This window comes from Tigriopus californicus, chromosome 5, assembly GCF_007210705.1.
Source record: "Tigriopus californicus strain San Diego chromosome 5, Tcal_SD_v2.1, whole genome shotgun sequence".
NCBI classification, from domain to species: domain Eukaryota; kingdom Metazoa; phylum Arthropoda; class Copepoda; order Harpacticoida; family Harpacticidae; genus Tigriopus; species Tigriopus californicus.
This window is the reverse complement of record NC_081444.1, coordinates 3,714,349-3,734,581: the sequence shown is the minus strand read 5'-3', so window position 1 is coordinate 3,734,581 and position 20,233 is coordinate 3,714,349. Positions and strand designations below refer to the sequence as shown.

The 20,233-nt window shown below is 40.0% G+C and overlaps 2 protein-coding genes across 4 annotated transcripts in view; both read left to right on the top strand.

Annotated features, from left to right (window-relative positions):
* Window positions 1-3,742: 3,742 nt before the first annotated feature.
* Window positions 3,743-6,199, top strand: LOC131880411 (aprataxin and PNK-like factor). 2 transcript variants are annotated; one of them, XM_059227042.1, is made up of 4 exons: window positions 3,743-4,397; window positions 4,455-5,511; window positions 5,599-5,720; window positions 5,788-6,199. In XM_059227042.1, exons 1-4 carry the CDS (start codon window positions 4,083-4,085, stop codon window positions 6,094-6,096), a joined length of 1,803 nt encoding a protein of 600 aa, XP_059083025.1. In that variant the 5' UTR covers window positions 3,743-4,082; the 3' UTR covers window positions 6,097-6,199. The 2 variants fall into 2 exon arrangements, with proteins under 2 accessions (XP_059083025.1, XP_059083024.1); XM_059227041.1 differs by having other exon boundaries at window positions 3,744-5,511.
* Window positions 6,200-6,421: 222 nt separating this feature from the next.
* The window catches only part of LOC131880412 (potassium channel subfamily K member 18-like), a 31,980-nt gene continuing 18,168 nt past the window's right edge, over window positions 6,422-20,233 (top strand). Inside the window, exons 1-2 of one of the 2 annotated variants that reach the window (XM_059227044.1) lie at window positions 6,422-6,803; window positions 13,914-14,118. In XM_059227044.1, the coding sequence (XP_059083027.1) occupies window positions 13,978-14,118 (141 nt within the window). In that variant the 5' untranslated portion in view covers window positions 6,422-6,803; window positions 13,914-13,977. The remainder of the gene's footprint in view (window positions 6,804-13,913; window positions 14,119-20,233) is intronic. The other variant, XM_059227043.1, reaches the window with a different exon arrangement.

Genomic DNA, 20,233 nt, shown 5'->3' with positions numbered 1-20,233 from the left:
CCCGGTCCATCTTGATGAATATCTCAACAAAAACCAAATCATTAGCGGCAGATGAATGGGCACATTGAAGTCAAGGTAGAAAAAGCCTTTCAAACATGCGAATGCATACACCTCACATCTACTCGTTTGAGCACCGGTGAGCTATGCAAGAATTAAAAGAATAGAGAAGGCCCAACAAAGTTTCACCCATATTAGCCAAGCTCTGGCAGGTTCGTTTGTTTGCTTGTACCAGTGTCAGTGATGCAAATTTGGGGCTTCAAACACGTTTTCGAGAAGCTGACCCTTCTTTCGGATTGCTATCTGAGGATCACCCTCGTTAAAACCAGTTTGAAACGCCAATTTAGCATCACTGGCATTGGCAGGCAAGTTTGTTTGCTGGTAACAGCGCTTGCCTAAATATATAACCGTCTCTTTCTCTTGTTCAGTTCAAATGTGACGGCCGAGGGGAGGATGGACCCCTACGACTTGAACACCTACAAATATCTCGCAATCGTCCCCTTGTGCGTGGGTTTTGTCTTACGACAATTGGGAGCTACCGACCACACCATCAGAGTGGTCGAATTGGTGTTATTTTTTGTTGCGGCCCTTGCAAACTTCTTGACATGGTAGGGCCGCATCCGAAGAGAACAAGGACGGCTACGACGGCTACAGAACGCTCCCAACGTTCGGCCACGAAACGGCGACACCCCCATCCCCAGGCAATAACTAAGGCGGTTGATTTTTACAAAGTTATTTATATTGTTGAAAATATAAAAATAGTGAGATTTCACCAAGGGGATCCTTTGTGAAAAATTGAAATGCTCTGGAACGCATATATTACTACCACTTACAGGGTGTAAAGAAATTAAGGGCCTCCATGGCTATTTTTCACAACATTTCTCCCTACTCGAAGATTCTTTTGACATTAAACCACAAGCATTCATTAAGAGGAATTGTCAAGAACCTAATGACATATTGCAAATGGTTTGACGATATACTGGAGGCGATGGGTAGCCCTCTGATAAAGTGCCGTCAAAACAATGTCTGAAAATTCAAGTGAGCGCAGTCTGAAGGTCAGAACCAAGGCTAAGGGCATCCTGAAGGCCGGCAAAGATAAAGGAACGTTGGTGAGCCTTTCAGTGTTCATCCTCAAACCATTGGAAAGTGGAGACCCTCATGGAAATGCTATAAATCCTTTTAGAACAGACCGGACCGATGGCCGAAATCTGGATTTTCAAGACTCAATCTTTAGGTGACTAAACATCAGAAGGTTACCAATCTCCTTAGGAGTAAAATCCGATCATTCGTGGTATGGTGTTAGGTTTTTCAATAATCCCTTTTGATGAAAACTGGAGATTCAATCTGATCAAATCATGCTTTGAGTTAGGGAGTAGAATTTTCAGAAGCGACAAAGAGCGGCCCTTAATTTCTTTCCACCCTGTAGAAGATTAAAAGACATGAGTTGCCATATAGGGATGGTGGGCAACTGGAGGACAAGCACTTGCTTGAGAATACGCTCTATGAACGGCAGCTTGCCTTTCGAAAGCAAAAGAGCTCAGACTCGGCCCTTTCTGAGGTCTGTGATAAAATTGAATCTGGCATACTTCAAGGACAATACACACTGGGTGTGTTCTTAGACATTCAGGGTGCGTTTGACATTATAGATATAGATTCTTCAGTACTCCTTGCACAAATGACCAAGTTTCTTTGATTGGTCGTATTTCGATTTGTATTTCGTATTTTAGAGAAAAAAAAAATTAAATCTTATTGCCTGAGTTTTTAAAAATCTCTTCAACAGAAAGTACTTTTTGTAATCTAATGCCTATGTTTTCCATTTATCTTAAATAGCTCTTTTTCTTTGAACTCAATTTGATTTCAAGGATTTTTTGGGATTATCAAAATATTGGATTGGTCGTCTCATGCTTATATCTGGTATCTTCTCGAATCAAGTTAAAACCAACATGGTTACATACACACAAAAGGGGGGGGATTGACGATCTAGAAACTTGCATGGTTAAGGGTGTTATATTTTTGGGGTCCAAGTTAGGAGACGACTTTGAGAGCTTTTGATTTTTAAGATTTTGAAGTAATGAAATTTACTGAAAATTTTTGCAAAATGAGCCTCATATTGTCTTTTTATGTGTTTTTTCCTTTTAAACAGGCTGATATCTTTGCGTCTGAGAAATTTGCTAGTGATTATTTGGCCCTCAAAAAGAATTTTTCTCCCCGAGACCTGCTGATCAGGGTAGGAGGCACCATGGACAAGGCAAGAACCTGCTACTTAGGGAGAGCACCTTCAAATCCAGGTGCTGGAAGACATTATGTTACAATTTTCCTTTTCATCTTCATAGTGTCTGATATGGAAGGCAAAAAATATGGAAGGCCCTTCCAGACCCCCAGAACTAGTCGATGACTATGTTTAGGATAGGTAATTTACCAATTTTTGTGCAAATTTGGGGTCAAGAAATGCCATATTTATGTGCATGTTTTGGCCGGTCCTATTCATTACTTTATTTCGAAAAGTGGCTCAGAGTCTCCATGACCAAGAGCAGGTTGATTTGGCGAGAAGTCCTTTCACAGTCCATATTTCTAAAAGTTCGTAATGTAGGGTTGATAAGGTATTTGATCAAAAAATTGTCGAAATCTGACTTAAAGGATGCTTCACATTTTTTTGCATGTTCAGAAAGCCGAGAATTCGATCCAAGTTTGATGAATCGAAAAATGTTAATGCTCTTTTGTTGCTCCCTCAGAAACATGACCGAGTATCTTGTTTTTTTTTTTAAACTCTTTATTGCGAGATCTTTCTTATTGGATCACAGGTTTGTTTTTACAATTTTACAATATGTATATATTTATTTCGTCCCATTCTGGTTTGGGGCCGCCATTTGAGGCGATGATCCACTAGAAGGGGGGGGGGGGAGACCTGGGATCGAACCCACGAACCTGAGCTTAGCACTCTTGTCATGTCAAATTGTAAAATGTCTAAACCTATAGGGGATGTCAATTGAAGGAAATTCTAGGAAAAATGTGGTCCGGCACCCTGATTTGGGCATTTTGGGGAGGGAGAACTAAGACAAACATCACGGTCAACTCACACCATCCGCCCATTGAATTTTCTGTAATCAAGTGATTTTGAGTGAGCTGTGCTACAAAACCCAACAAAATGAAAATATTTGGAGTAATTCGGTGAACGAACTAGCACATTGGCTCAATACCACTATGATATTTGCTCAGACAAGGAGGTAAAACGACATAAATGTCATAATTCAATACATGCACAGTGTCGTATGGCTGGTCATGTTGTCTTTGATTTTACTCCATGGAATAACGTCAGTTGTACATGAACGCGATCACTTGACAAGCATCGTCTAAACATCATATACAAATATCGATACAAGAATAAAAGAATGAAGTTGTCAAGATGTGCTCATGAATTCTGTTCTATTTTCTAAAACGCTGATTTGTCAACTGATATCTTGTTTGACCCATTCCAAGGACACTAAAACTTGTTATGATTTGGCTGAAGCAGGGTAATTTACCTTCAAATGGACTCTGGACTACCGAGGTTGTGTGAATTATATTCTCTTTATTTTGGCGGACTCAGGGCTGCCAAATTGGCTCATGTGCCACTCACTCTGACATCAAAACCCCTATCAAAACTTGAATTACAGCCAATCACGCGTTTTCCACGACATATTTGACCTACTTTTACATGCCTTTCGGCCAGACACTCAACGAAATAAATGGCATGTTTTGAGGTGTCAGTCCAGCAGACAGCAAATCAGTGAATCAAGTACGAAAAGCAGGTAACGAAATCGAAGCCGCTGCCTTAAACCAGGATATTAGAGGCATATATTGGTTAAGACGATTCACCTGACCCTTCACCCAAGCCCATTTTGAAATGAGAAAGAGAGCGGACAGGCCCCTGAAAAGGCTGGATTGGCCCTAGATCGAATATCCTTCATCCGACTTGTCGCGACGTGTTCTATCCTGATTTTTTGACGTCACTCTTCATGCAATCCGAGATCCCATGACTCATATTTCGCTCAGTTTTTCTCCAGCTTTGGTCTGGATTATCAGCTTCATACTTCAGGCTTAGAACCATGGAGTTGTCACGAGTGGATGGACATCAGGATGAAGATGAAGATACTGCCATCAAAATTGAAGGCCAACCCGGGCAATCTGTGGTTTTGGGCCGAGGACAATTGTTACAGATTGCCGAGGCTGGAATGTCGCGAAAAATGGCTAAGATCACCTTGACTAAAGAGTCCAAATCCTGGATCTTGGAAGCGGTTCATGAGGCCAAGCCTTGTTATCATGATAAATTCGGAGATTTTAAGGCTTTGATGCCTGGAGAGAGAGTGAAGATCGTGGATGGCTTGCAATTCTCCTTGGCCATTAACAAGTATATATTTAAGGTAAGAATGGTGATGACAGGGACCAACTCTAGACCCAAAAGTGCCCCTCTCCCTCAGTCTAAAACTCAAGTCAAGGCCAAGGACCAGGCTGAGAAGAGCAATTGTTCTCAAGTGAAAGTGGTGAGCAACAAGTCCTCGAAGAATGAAGCCAAAAGCGATTTAAAGCCGAATCCAATCAAAAGTCTTAAGGATGACCCCCAAATCAGTGCTTCGAAGAGTCCTCCGGAAAGTCAGGATGTTGAATCCGCCGAAGAAGAGATGAAGATGAAAAAAGATTCCCCAAGTAGCACGAAAGACAGTCCTGTCGAAAGTTCAAAAGATGACTCTGCAGACGCTGAAGATGAAGAAGAAGAGATGGATTGCGACTTGAATGACGACTCACAGGATGAGCCAAAGGATGAACCAAAGGATAAACCAAAGGATAAACCAAAGGGCGATCAAAAAGTTGCCTCAGGAAGTGAAAAGGGGGCCATCCATTCAAATGGTGAAGTGAAAGCCTCTACCTCCAAAAGTAAGGCCGTCTTGGAAATACTCAAAGAAGGCAATCCTGTGGAAATTGCCAAAAAAAGAGATTTACCCAAGTGGATGAAGAGTCTAAGCATCGAGAGTGCCATGTTAAGTACACCCGAAGAAAGAAAAAAAGAGAAAAAGGATACCCAAAGACCAGCCAAGAACTCGGCTAAATCTAAGGACATGTCCGTGAAAGGTAAGAAGAAGCCCCAGTATGATCAAGATGAAGAAACCGAAGATGATTCCAGAAAGCCTACTCAGACCTCTTCTAAATCCAAGAACATTGCCATGAAAGGCAAGAAAAAACCACAGTATAACCAAGACGAGGAGACTGAGGATGATTCCAGAGTGCCGAAGAAACGCCCTGCCAAGACTCCTGTAAACAAGCCGAGCGCTAAGAAGAAGGTCCCGCCTCGGAAAGATTCTCGTGGACAACGGGATGAGAAGAATAAAACTGCCGGGAAGAAGCCACAAGCGAGCCCACGTGGTAAACACGCTGTGTCTTCCTCTGAAAGTGATACGGATGAAGACTTCGAGATGGTGCCTGCGGCTTCGCTCAAGAAACCCACCCAAAAGTCTAATACCGTATCTAAGCCTAAATCAGGTGAGGTGATTACTTAATGATTAAAAAAAAGGAATATGATTTAGAAATCACAGAGCCGAGACTGAAAGTTCTTTGGGCTACTTCTAGCTACTCGAAGGCGAAAGCAATGCCAATTTGGATCCAATTGTTACCGCAAGAATCCCCAACATCGCAAAGAGTTGTCCCATCCTGGGGACCGGGATTATGACAGTGATCCCAAGGTTCCCAAGGTTCGTATCATCTTGCCCTTGAAATTATAACTCATCCATAAACGAACAGTTCATCACCATGTTTCAGGTCAGCGACAGCGATGACGACAGCGACAACGAAAGTGACCAGACTGCTGGAAGTGATGATGATCGTCCGGAGTGTGATTTTGGAAAGAACTGTTATCGGAAGAACCCCCAGCATCGCAAAGAATACAAGCACACCACCAATCCACGTCCCAAAAGAAAAGCCAAAACGGCTGCCGCTGCCAAGAAAGGCAAGCCCCAAGGATCCGGTTCAGAGTATGATGGTTCCTTCATCGATGATGATTCCGATGTCAAAGACATCAGTCACGACGAGACCAGCGAAGAGGAATATGTGCCTTCCGAGGATGACTAGACGCATGTTCATCCTTCCCATATGACTATAACCAACCATCTAAAAATGCTCTAAAATACCACCCTGAAGAATGTGATAAATATATATTGAACTTTGAACAGCACTGCCCTTGACTACTCAATGCTCCCAAGAACTAGAATTGTAGGTTTGCATGAACTCTGAGTAAGGGTCACTCCTTCTCCTGAGAAACTCGATCCTCCAGACCAGATCTGTGCCGCGATCACTCAATCGCCCAAATAAAGCGGAGTTGTTCCCGTTTCCGGGTTGTTCCCAGAGCTCACTCGCGCTTGCTTTGTTGGCGTTTGACGGTGCGCTCAGGAGACTTCTCCGAGGAAGCTAATAGTGCGAAGAGAACCATGGTGAAGAGTGGAACGAACGAACGTTCCATGAGATCTCGGTGGTGTTGTTTTGAATAGTTGGGGTCACCACTTCTATTGCAAAATTCCTTCCCTCCCAGAGCTTCCCAGACCGGAGTCCTAGACCAGACTTGGAGGGTGGTAGTGCGTCTGTTCATCGAGTGGATGTGGTTTGCCTCGTTCCCCGGCAGAAGGTTCATTTACCTTCGACTCGCTCTCATTGACGGAATGTGTGCTTTGGATGACATTGTGAATGAATGTTTCAGCGAGGAATTGAGTTCCAGTGGTTGTTGATTATCCAGAGTGGAACAGACACCGGGATTGCATGTGAAACTTCACTCTGAATGGAAGGTAAGCCACAACGGATTTCAAAGGACAACTCAGCAGGTTTTGAGAGGGTCACCCCCCAACAAAAGGTGTTTGAACTGAAGGGTAATAGAAAAAGCCTTCGGAATCCAATCGCCTGAATGCGAATGTGGATCCATTAGTCGAGTCGAGAGCCTTAGTTTAAAGCCCAGTTCCGCGTGGCACTTATATGTATAGATACGAGTACAATAGTGGATTAGAATCGGCTTTGGGAGTAATCGAATGCACTTGTTTGTTGTGCGAACTTTTCCCTCCCAAGAGAAATCGTGTTCCAAGTGGATCCATCTCCTCGTTGAAGAGTGAGAACGTGGCAAACAAAGGCCTCTAGAGGGTCGTAAAACACCCAAGGAAAACAATGGAACCTAACACATCATCACCTCCAATGCTGGCACAACGATCTCCACTTCTTCTTCTTCTTATTCTTATTATTATATTAGCTACCTATTTGAATCTGGAAGTAGCTAACGTATTCCACTCCGTCAAGGCTGTCAAAGGGACTACCAAAAAGACCATCTTCCGATGCAAATTCAAAGCTCTCTGGGATATGCAAACGGGGATTTTTCTTATCTGAGATTGAAATTGCATTTGCAAAGAACTACTCTGTATGTGAATGTGCGTACTGTATGTAAAGACTGAGTGCACATCGAACTTTGGATGGAGGGGAGGGGAGGATGAAAAAGGCCAGAAACTTCCCTTGAGCTGGGAGTCGACTGTGCCTGACTGGCCTTTGATTTACATCTGGCAATGAAATTACTCGTTGAACTCATAAAAAAATCTTGCGGGTTGAACCTCAAGCCAGCATAACATTATGGAGGCCATTATGAATGAGGTGAAGTCGGACATTAAGATCATCTGCCACAAACCAGACGAGTGGAACACGAGGGGGTTTTCATAAATGGGCCAAGAAAACACGATTTGAAGATTCTCAGGAGCAATTATGAGGTCTTAAATTGCTCGACCCTCATTCACATTTGAAGGCGTTAAACTCCAAATTGCATTTTTTTCTGAACAACTTTTTCTAAAAATACCCTCGGGTGGACGTCTACACTTGGGACTTGGTATTTTGATCCTTCAGGTCACCCATACTTCAATATTTTGAAATTGCTGATTATTTGACCATTTGCGACACATTAGGTTTGTCTAAATCTACTTCTACCAATGAGTGGAACCATGTGTCCTTCACTAATTTATAAGATACTGTTCATAAACGAAGTCTCAAAATATATGTAGAGTGTTAAAAAACCGATAAAAATAATATTGGTGGATGTGCAATAACTGCTGTGTGAAATGAATGAATGCCTCAAATCGACAATAAAAAATTCAGAGTAAAGGCTCAAGTAAAAGATCTTTCCTAAATGAATTGTAATATAACAATCCAAAAAATGACTCCTGCCATGGGTCCACATAAACCATAAAGGATAACTTTTCGTATCAGGAAACAAAGGGTTGATTATTACACCCCCTAGGTAACAAAATACCACCTTGAAAGCTAGAAATCAGCCTAACCCCATTAATCTACCCCCCAAATGTGGGATATAATAATTTTGAAAGACATTGCCGACAGGAAATACCTTCAAAAAAGAATACAAAAAGTGAATTTCAAATGCCCACTACGCCACGATTCTTCCCTCCTTTACGACAAGAAGTATTTCTTCCTACCTTTCCCTGCCCCCTCATGAATCATCATGAGGTACAGATTAAAGATCTGTATAATTGAGAGTCCCTTTTTTCATCTAGTTCTTTAAAATTTATCACGTATACTGAGGCAAAAGCGGTCTTCAGTGGTTACTCCAATGTCTTGTTCATTGTATATTGTGTTCAATTTAAGCCACATCTATACGAAAAGTTCGAGATAAACGAATATAAAAAAATGTCTATTTGATCCACCTCAGACTTCAAATGTCATCATCGAATACTCGATCCATAAAACTACGTAGTCACCCTTTTACTTGTTCTTTTATGCTTTCACGTCCAGAAGCTCATCCTAATGATTTATGAAGCCTGTTGGAATATCTGGTAAGATTTTCCTTGACCTAGAGCAAATCTCCCAGTGGATTTCAACTTAAAATTTCCCACCACATAATATTTGACCACAGCACCTCGTCCAGAAAGTACCCAAAAGTTGGTGGAGATGCATTCAAGCTCAACATTGTTTTAAACAAGATAGTGACCCAGACCTAGCAAAATCAACCAAAGGGCTCAGAATTTAAACCCTTATTCGGAGCAAATCTGAAGAAATTGTTATGGATTAGGTTTGCTTAGTAACTTTATAAAAAATTGTTTTCTGCTTTCAACCGGTAAAGCTTTTTGCTTTGAAAGAAGAGGAAGCGTAAAAATGATGTTGAGGAGTAATAGGACAATCAAGGAGGATTATCAAATAAAGCTAATCGCCTGAGTTTTATTTACGGCCACAGTGAAAGGTTGTTTGATCTGGCTTTTTTTATCGGTTGTACTCATCTTTTCCGCATTGCCGAATCCAACAAACACAATGTTTTCCACTCACTCTTGCCGGGGTAAATTTTAACTTTAAGGACAACTCAAAAATGAGAAATACTATATGCTGAATAGCCCTTTTTTGAAGGGACATTTGTTGCATATTTTCTGCCTAGTATTTTTTTGCATTTAGGACATTTGACTCGAGATTTGTGCAATAAGTAGTAATACCATACTCGAACCTCTCGATGAAGCTGCATATTGTTGGGTCGTACATTCCTCGTCACAATTTGAAAGAAACTTGGCTACAAATCCCCCTCTTTAGCTCAAATAACAGAAATATGGCCCAGATTGATAATAAGATAATAACAAATAAGTCTGATACCATTGCAGTACATGAATGCCATTTCCTTCAGTCTGAATTAAAAAAAGGGGGGATTTTCGGCAACTTTTCTTCAAGTTATGATGTATGTATGGATGGATATTGCTTAAGTGTTTGTACACTTTTAGTTGCAAAAATTGTCGTTAGAATTAGTTTGGTAGATTTTTTTTACAAAGCTTTTCATTTTTTAATAACATCGGCAAATATACGACCCGCTATCAAAAGGTCATTAGGTAGAGTTGGAGTGCTTGATAACAGTGGAATTATTGGAGATTCTGGCTGAAAACGAAAGACTTTATTTTGACTCATTGTGCATTTGAAAATTAAAAGTTTCTTTTTTGAGAAATGGTCAACTTTTTGCTCACACGTGAAAATGCCCTAACTATATAAAACTGGTCATGCGTCGAGGTACTAAGGTTATATCCCTTGGTCTATCTAGGTTCATACGAACATAGAGCGTTTCTCAGCCTTTAACACAAAATCGAATGTCAAGAATTAAAAGTTGGCGATTGTTACCACTTTATAGCCTCATAAGGCTTTTAGGAGATCATCCACGCCTCTCTGTCCCAGAAGGACAAGGAAAAAATCTTAAGTTCAAGCCCGTTTATACCCCTCCCATCAGTTAACCCGCCATTTGGATCTAGGGATAGGTACAGAATTCACCCCATTTCCATTATCTCTTCCCTTGGGAGGCATTGTTGCCATTGGGACTAAAAAGCCGGGTGGTACTTCCCCTTCAAAATAAACACGACTGAAAGCCCGGCGACTTGGAACTTGACTGATGGTGACCAAGAGGGTTGTCAATCTTTGCACTGTAGGGTCTGTTTTGAAGACATGAAGTTCACTGATCTACAAACTGTTAGGACGTGTAGGCTTTCTTGGAGTAAAGTGCGACATCCTCAATTTCAAAGAAGGCTTTAAACATTCCAAACGTAGATGAAAGAGATATTTGTCAAAGGTTCCGTTGTTTTTCTTATTTTTGGAGATTTTTTTTTCAATATTCGTACAATAAGGGTTGTCCTACTTGTTTCGTATAAAGATCGTGTGCTTTATGGCTGAAAACTCATCTAGACAAAAATGTCACTTGTCAGAAACAATCTTTGTAGACATGCAAAGTTAAAAGAAATGCAATAAACAGCGGGTAAAGAAGAATGAAGATCCAACAAATCCTATTTTCAAGACCTAATTTCAGGGCGCTGAAAATGATCGTTTCCTTTTTTAGCATTTTACATAGATACGTATACAGTACGAAATATATCATCTAATCCAAAATTTTATATATCTATGATTATGATGTTGTCATTACAAATATACCATACATAACTAACCTAATAATAAGATATTCATAAATATTGAATAGAGCCATCCCTTGGTTACAAAGAGAAAGCTTTGACCAAAGTAGTTCAAGAGAAAACGAAATCTCAGTACATCCTTTTAAACATGAACGGAATGGGATTGATCTTGCAAGTGGTCAATAAATGATAACGCCATTTATTTCCCGGCCTATCTTCGTGACACGGCTTAAAGTTATTCATGGTTTGATCAACATTAGTTTAGCACTTTTCTTTCTCTCAGACGGAATTGTAATAATGTTCCTCACATGCATCCCAGGATCGAGTAGGGTCCAAAGCTATCTCCACCGGATTCCAATGCTTCTTTTCGAGCAATAAACGGAAGTTAAACACATCCGGGTACCAGCAGCATTTCTTGTTCGAGGTGAGCTTTTTTGTTCCTGCTCCTTGTCGACTTTATGTGTCCAGGGTGTTCCTTGTATGTGCAAACGAAACCTTTTTTTCCTTCATGTGAGTGCCAAGGAGATGGAACACACACCACACCTGACGTGTCCGACAAGCTTCTCCGTTGCTTCGTGTTCCATTCAAGATCCAATCTCGTTATGTAAACAAGCGGGGATGGATCACTTTCAAAGCCCACAAAGCTGATGAATAATGGAATGAACTCGGGGGCAGAAATGCAAAATGTGTCATAAAAGTGTCTGTCTTAAGAAAAGACGAATTCTCGATACATTTTACTTTTTAGGCGAGGGATGGGGAACGACTTTGATTGTTTATGTTGCTTCCTGGAAATGTTGAGACAACGCCAGCTGTTCTCATTATTCTAGGCGTGTGTAACAATGGCGATGAAAGCGTATGTTAATCTATGAGATTATAGAGAATATCGAACCGGTATCTTGACCATTGTATTGCAGCCAAACTTGTTGGTCGATCGGTCATGGAGGATTTTCGAAATCGACCTTCTTGATCTGAACACTAAAGTTCGGGCTGAGCTTCAGTGAAATCTTGTCTGGACAAGAACATGTTCAAAAGTGGACAAAGAGGCCAAGGCTGGCTGATTGTCAGCAAACCTTTTTGAAATCAACACAGTGTAAGATATTATACCATTATTATGAGCCATGAAAACTCGAGACAAAATAATTCAGTAAATTCCAATCCTAGCAGTGGTAAGGAAGTCCCCCCAAAAAGTAATAGGCTGGAGAATGCTCATTTGTTTTTTAAAAAAATTATGCTGATATTTGATGAAACTGAAATACGTGTTTTCCAATGTAAAGCATAGATTGTGCAAAGAAAAACTGATTTTTCCTGATTGGGACGGAAAAGGAACGTTCTGGTTTAAACCAGGTCAGTCTATTTTTGTAGTGGTCCTTCGTCTAAGCCAACCCACCATATAGCTGTTCTCATTTCGTTTACTTTTCGATAGAATATATAGGTATTTGGTTACCTTTTTTTCATTTAATGGATGCACTCCAAGCCTTGACGAGCTGAAGGGGATGCATAATTGAAATAATTTCTGATGAGCCTCTACCGACGTAGAATCATTAGTAAAACGATGAGCAGTTGCTGGCTCAGCAGAATATGATGTGCACTGCACTAAACTCTAGTCCAAGGGTCATTTCAAATCAAATCTTGGCCAAGAAAGTACGGGAGGATCTTTTTTATTGATGTTCCACATGTCAATCGGATGTACGAACATAACTTTCAATACGTGTCTCAAAGATGCATTTAGGGTCACTCAAGTTATGGATTTGATCCCTTATACTAACAAGCTCTAAATGATAGCGTTATGAGCATGATCATTTTCCATGTATATTACTTTGATGGAATGATACGACTAAAAAGTGACACTTTCTCAACCATATTTTATCTCTTCTCCTTTTGGAAAAACTAATCCTCATAAAAAATGAGTAAAGTGGATCAAGTAACGAGTATGCTCGCGCTGTTGGGATTATGAGGCGAAAAGGGGTCTTCATGGTTTTTTTTGTGTGCCAGGTGGTCTTGGCTTGACGCTCATGGGTAATCACCTTCATTTGCATAACGACAACCAGAGGACGAGAGAATCATTTCTCATTAGAGTGGGCTCTGATTAATAGTCCACACCGGTGGAACGATTTCATCAGGCCATTGAACAATGAATGTGCCAGACACATGTTTACATTTCCATCAGCGCAAGCGAGGAACAAGAAACAAGGAACGACCTGGCGCATTCCACACACAAAACTCGCCCAAATTTGTTCTGCAGCAACACGATCTCATTATGGAAAAGGCCAGGTGGAAACGAAGCGGAGCAGCAGCTATAGATCCCAAATCTTGCACCAAACCCAACGAAATGGGTCAAAGACTCTGGGAACGATGGTGCAAATGGTTTGGGAAACCAAGAGACTTGGTCGGTAGTGGTTCGTAAAAATGACATTGTGGAACAGAGAGGTAATCTAGTTTTGTTCCTGGAATTGTTCGTGAAGCACCGTGGTTCCTTTTTGTTTTCATCCAAGATTTCGTGACACGGTGGAAAGTTCTGGCCTGGGAAAACTTTCCCACCTTTTCCACTCTCCTCGGTGGGACATTGGGACGCATTGGGACGCATTGGTTCCATCTGTCCGTTATGAGAGAGCGGTGCAAGTTGTCCCTGTCTAGGAAATGGATCCTCGAAATGATTTCATTAGAATCATCGAACTAAGATATTGCCTGGGTTGTTCCAACTCCTTCCCTTCTGTCCCACCGTTCGTTTCCTTGAAATGGAACCACTTTTCTCGTGAGCTCCTTGTCAAAAACAGGGAACGGAAAGGAAGGCTTCGTTCACAAAGAAGAAAAGGGTCCAGACTCGTTTCATTTGGTCTGGTAATAATTACTACAAGATTGCTCAGCAATCACAAACAAGCAATGTGTCAAAGTCAGGGCAGACAGGTTCCCACCCTGATTAGGGAGCTCTTGTAAGGACGTAAATATAAATATGCATGTCTTAATTTCCGCTCTCTCGTCTAATTCCAGATAGATCCTACAGTACCTTCTGTGATAGTGTCATACCAAACCGGCTCCAAGTGACAATTCCATCATGGCGAATGCTCTGCAGCAAGCGCTGCAGCGCAATTATATGCAGGACATGCTCGATAATCGGCTTGAGAGGGTCCGACCCACATTGGGGCATCTGGGCATGTATTTGGGCCTGGTGGCGTACACAACAGTGGGAGCTTATGTGAGTATTGATTTGGCTCATATTGTATTTGTACGTATGTATCTAATCTTTGGAATAGGGTCACGCTTTGATATGAATGAAAAATGACTTTTGCGTGAAAATACAATAATGCAGCTTGAGACCGATTGGCGAAGTTTAAAATTAATGAGTGCATTGTAATTTAAACAGTTTTCAATTCCTTGAGCAAGAACCTCTCCAAATGTGAAGACATANAGTTTAAAATCAATGTAATTTAAACAGTTTTCAATTCCTTGAGCAAGAACCTCTCCAAATGTGAAGACATACAGTATATTGAGGACTGACAAGCACGGGCGTTGTCAATTTATATCCCAATAAAGCGTGTCTGTACTTTCCGTCACGAAAACTATTCTCGGAGAATCGAAGAGAACCGGAAAAACTCCTTAAAACGCTCAAGCTAAATAATTATTCACACTCAAAACTTTCCACAGCGTTGTATACATGTGTCTAAGAACTCACGAGAGAGCGTGTAGTTCATTTATTATATGCTCTAAATTATTCACACTCTACCTGGCACGTAACTTTTGAATCGAACCTTCGATTGAGCTGAAAATTGAAACGTGAGGTTGGCGTGATACAAGCTAGGTTCCGCTTAGTGAAGAACCCAATCAATAGGGTTCAAATTATTGACCTTTGTGCCTTACATCTCTGTCCGTGCTTAGACTGGTTAATGATCGATTATTCTCATCATATGTCAAAAGACTATCATGAACGATCATGAATCACATACCTTGCAAGGAATTAACACAAAGACCTCGGTACTACTGGACACGTTGTCACTTGGCAACCTTCACTCAAAACGTTAATTTTGTAGCAAAAGCACGCATTGTTCTCGGTCAAACTAAGATATTTTGCCTTCAAGTTGAATTCATATCGGCAATTTCTTGTCAGAACTCTTCTCTCAAGGTATTAAGAAGACCATAAGTCCGACTGAAACTTTTTATTTGCTCATAACTCTGGAAGAACTTGGGCATCTTAAGAATACAAGAACAAATCATAAGCCAAATTGTGCTTGAATGTTCGAACTGACACCAAACTAAGCAATAAATGCATGACTCAAGTGGCAACATGAAACGAACGTGCAGTCCCATTCATTTCCCAAAAATGACCCAATGATAAGTAATTTTAGCTGATATTTTCTTTGCTTATCCGCTTGACCCATCCTAAGAACCAATTAAATTTTGCGCTGACCGTAATTCTCAACTCTGATTGGTTGAAGCATAAGGCAAAGTGGTCAATCGGTCAAGGGGATAATATTAGGGAATATCTGCTATTGTCATTTTAACTAGAGCTGACTCGGATTTTTATTTTATTTTGAGGGAGGGGCAGAGAGAGCATTTTCAGGTTTTGCACTAAAGTAACCCCATCCGTAATACTTGGATTCGACGAATCGATGGAAATGCTCGTTTGGGTCCAAGATCATTTCTAAGTACGTAAGAGCTACAGAACCATTGTAAATCTATCTTATCTGTCATTTAGTTGGAACGGTTCAGGTCCCAAATTTGCCCTCGTATTACCAAGTACAGACAAGGGCTATCACATTTCCACAAGTTGCCTAATCCATGAACGGTGGGACTATTGACGAGGTGCTAAGGCCTCGAATCTGTTTCGCTTTCATAAGTGAGACTGGCATAAGGTTCTATTATTTCCTTAACACCAGTGGCAAAAATGTCTCTTAGGCGGCTGGGGCCAGGCCATTACGTGTTTTTTTGCTTTTTGAGCAATATCGTAGCCTGAACTATGAATGTTATAGTTTTGAATCTATACATATGCTTTTCAAACCCTGCTACATGACTTTAGATTGAATAAGTGACTTGTAATAGAAACAGGGCACTAGATGGAATAAACAAGTTAGCCCTCGCGTGGTAATCAATTACCACATTACCACATTGATCCAGTTGTTCGATCGGGCTGAAAAATAATGAAAAAAAGTTAAAATAAATTTGGAAATAAATCTAAATCAATAATTGATAAATGATTTTGACGACCAAGTTGCTTAGTTAATTGATAAAAGTAATTTTAATTTCTAAACCATTTGATTCCCCGTTCATACCCCAGGCGTATCTTGTCTAATTTAACAAGTGAGGACTCAAACTTAGGATATGGCCCGTGTGGGTGAGGAAACCGTTGAATTGGAAGCCCTGGGTGGACGGCCAAATGTGTTTTCTCCCATTTTCTTGTGTTCCAAAGTGCACTCACAAGAAGATGATCAGTAGTAGTCGCTAGTCGGTCTGACATTGATGATCATAACGATGTATATAAATAGAAAAACCATCGATGGGTCTCTAGAATGCAAGGTTGGCTTATAAAGTAGTAGTGGTCCCTATGGTACATGAGGACTAATGCCATCATGACATCTTGTAGGCCAGACATGATTGTTTAGAACTGCATTTCCTCAGTTCAGACCAGGCACCATGATGACAAATGCAATCAATACACTCATGGTCAAGGCTATCAAGGTGTTGAAACACCACAAATGGATTTTTTATTCGCTTCTAAATGAGAGAAGAACGATCTATGAAAGAAATCCCCTGCTCAACAAGTGTTTTTCGTTTTCTCAACCAAACGGCCTTCAGCCATTCAGCCTAAAACCACCAATGTTTGGACTGGCTTGACATAGTTGAAAACATCTTATTTTTAAGGATCAGATCCTCTCATAGTTTTCCAATCCATGGCTTTTATCATTCTTGTTCAACTCGCAGAAATGGGTGATTAGAGCCCAATTAAAGCCATGACCCGAAATTGGAAAATGTACCTTTTTTGGTTAGGTTTTTCACGGGCTTTTCTAACCGCTACAAGGAATGTAATCCCCAGTGCTAATACAATGAAAGGCTATGATTTGTCAATTTATCACCTTTCAATCTTTATATGATATTTGGTCCACCAAAAAATTTGACTCGGCAGACCGAGCTAGTCCTTGAATGTAGGGTTGATCTGGAATGCTATCTAAAAATAAGTCCAAGACTGACTTGAAAGATGCAACCGGATCAACAAGGCCTACATACTCCCTACGAATATTAGAGGGAAGCAAATTAAACAATGAAGGAGCCCGAGAAAGTGACCTTCCGAATGAGGCACGCAAAGGGTGTTATTTAATGATATGCTTGTTCACAAGCTATCAAACTGATCACTAGTAAGTTATGACTCAGTCGTTCCTCAATAAAAGGAACGGATTATAGTTACAATTATTGTGGCCAACAAGAGTAATTCGTTACGCAACCGTTACTGTAATGGAGTTACTCGCTACAATTACTTTTACTAAAATCTTAGATGACCAATGTTTCAGTTCTTTTTGCCTGATCAGGACCAAACTTTGATACATTGATGTTTTTATCTTTGTTTCAAACAGACCTAAAATCTGAATTTTTCCTGCCAACATGTCATGCTAATGAACATTGTCATTGTTCATTGCTTAGCACTGCATTACTCCCAATCTTGGCCATATTTGTTTGGCTAAACCAATGGAAATGCATAATAAGCAAATAATGTCTTCTCCAAATTTGAACTATTTCCACAGTATCACTTCTATGGGGATAACATGCCTCATGCCTTCTTGAAGTTTGAAATATGTGGGGCGAAAGGTATAATTGAAAAGTCAAAAAATAAAATATATTCAGGGTAGGGACCTTGAATCCGGACAAAGTTAAGGGATCCTAAATTAGGTTGTTAATTTGAAAAATCGATTTTGCTTCTATGAAAATGAAATGTAAGAAAACTGATTGGTTGACTTCGGTTTTAGTTTTTCGCTGTTATTTGAAACTCTTCGAAAACGTTCAAAATATTGTTTATTGTTTATTGTTGAGAGCCACTCACAGACACAATGTGTATAAAAGAGTAATGGCACAATTGGGAAAAATATTAAAAGCGAGAGAATGGAAAAGAAGCAGTATTAGTTAACTGCTCAAGAAGTAGAACACATACGATAAGAAAACAAATTAATTGCTTCCGGTCCAAACCAATTTTTTGAAAGAAGCAGACGAACTGGATAGACGAGTGGCCAGGGGGAGCGCATTCCATGGATCCAACGTCCTGATAAAAAAGGTATGAGATCGTGAAGAGGACACGGTGAAGGGTTTTCTTACTTCTTGCTTCACAACACTCCTGGTATTCCTGTGGGACTCTACGAAGATATATGATAGTGTTTGACAGTGTTTAACGTCTTTTGAAATACTTACCAAGTTTTACTATGAAATGCATTACCGTCTTCTGGAGTACATACTATTATTATCATTCAAATATTTTATATCTAAAATTAAGATCCTTGTCTCAACTAATGATTGTTGAACATTTGCAACCATGAAACAAAAACTCACATTTGAAAAAAAGTATTAGAAATTCTCGAGTTTATAAAACTTCCCTTTAAGAATTCTGTGCCGAAAGCCATAGATGTACAGTATATGGGGAGAGTTGAGCAATTTGATGCAGCATTCTTAAGCCAAAGGAAGATTTTACTCTAAGTCAGGTCTTCTAGTTCATCGGAATTAGAATGAGGAGATGTAAACAATAAAGTAGTGCAAATATAACAAGATTTGAAACCACAAACACAATCAACGTTGTTAAAAGCAAGTACAATTCTCAGCCTAGCTCTTCTTTCGTTAGGATATATGAAAATATAAAAAGAGGGAAATTTCTGTTAAGATTGTCTAAAGGCTTCAAGTTTCCTCAGTTGCCAAAAGAGGAACGAAAAATTAATTGCCACTCTGGAGCGTGATAAAAAAACGAGTAACGAGATTTTTTTGGGAATTTTTGTGTCGTTACAATTACAGCGTTTTAAAATGTAATGGGATTATAGTCCCTTTTTCGAAAAAAAGGAACGAATCACAGGAATTTCGTTACTATTGCCCGGCCTAAAGAATATTGTTTGACAAAGACTAATTAGGCACCGACCGTATTGTAATAGAAATAATGATCTTTATTGCGACCCTTCGTCATAAGTATACCTATTTTATTGGTTGATTGACCAGACGATATGGCTGCTAACTGGGAAAAATAACCATAAATCTGTCATTTCGTCCCTTTTGCAAAATCAATCAGACATGTCTCTAAGACAAATCGAAATTGAACCGAACCAATTGATTAACCAGGCCAAAGTAATGGTCAGGCAAAGGGGACTCATGCCCTTCACCATGAGGCCAATTAATGAATAAATTTGTCTCCTTGATGTCTAGGGTCAAAAGCCATAATGATCTTCAACGTTAGATGAATAAGCGTGAGTGAATCATAAGGCTTTACTTACAACATAACTTAAAAGCATTTAAAACTGACATTCTATCCTAACGCTCTTTTGATGTATAAAGTATGCTCGTTCTGTTGTGAACCAAACCATCTAATTTGCAAGAGCATGTCCATTTTAAGCTTTCAATGTGTTGAGATGTGTTTCTGAATGAAATTTGAAGGACATTCCTAACCCTTCGGAATGGAAAATTATTGATCACTCAACTTATGCTTTCTTGCTTTCTTTTTTTGGTTTTGATGTGCGCTTTCAGGAACTCGAGTTCCCCGACCCTCGATTTCGTAAAACCGACAATGCCATTGAACAACTGAAAACTCATTTCGATTGATGATTTCTTTTGAAAAATTACCATTGCTCAAATGAGGTTGAGGTTGACTGTACCTTACACCTGCAATTGGAATGAATGCTTTTTTTAAATGAGAAAAAGGGTTCTGGGGAAATATGCCATTTGCTGAAAACTTTCATTGATCTTTATTTTCTAGTAACAGGAGAGCGAGTTTTCAACCATTAAAAACCCCGGAAGTAAATTTTCTGGTGCCAATTGGTCAGGCGGCAGACCCTCTATAAATTTTGATTGATTACAGATGAGGCTTTTGTACCGCATGTTTAATTTGTGAATAAAATCTCAGCAAGCACGACATTAGTACATTGTGTAGAGCAAATGAGTTTTTAGATCTGTGAAAAGTTACATCTGCCGCTCATTTCTTTGAAATAATATTTTTATGGATCACCCGCGTCAGTTAAGAAGGTGATAATTTAATAAAGAGAGCCAAGCTGGACCTTGATTACAATTTACATTTTCTCTTGAAGTGACTTCTTGGGCTTTCTGTGGATTACTCAACATGTCATTGAGTACGTAAGGTC

What these genes read in the sequence shown, in the direction of transcription:
- LOC131880411 (XM_059227041.1), top strand. Translation starts at nt 4,083, where the DNA reads ATGGAGTTGTCACGAGTGGATGGACATCAGGATGAAGATGAAGATACT. An exon ending in CGTATCTAAGCCTAAATCAG is followed by an intron (nt 5,512 to 5,598) that starts GTGAGGTGATTA and finishes GGCTACTTCTAG; the next exon opens with CTACTCGAAGGCGAAAGCAA. An exon ending in GTGATCCCAAGGTTCCCAAG is followed by an intron (nt 5,721 to 5,787) that starts GTTCGTATCATC and finishes ACCATGTTTCAG; the next exon opens with GTCAGCGACAGCGATGACGA.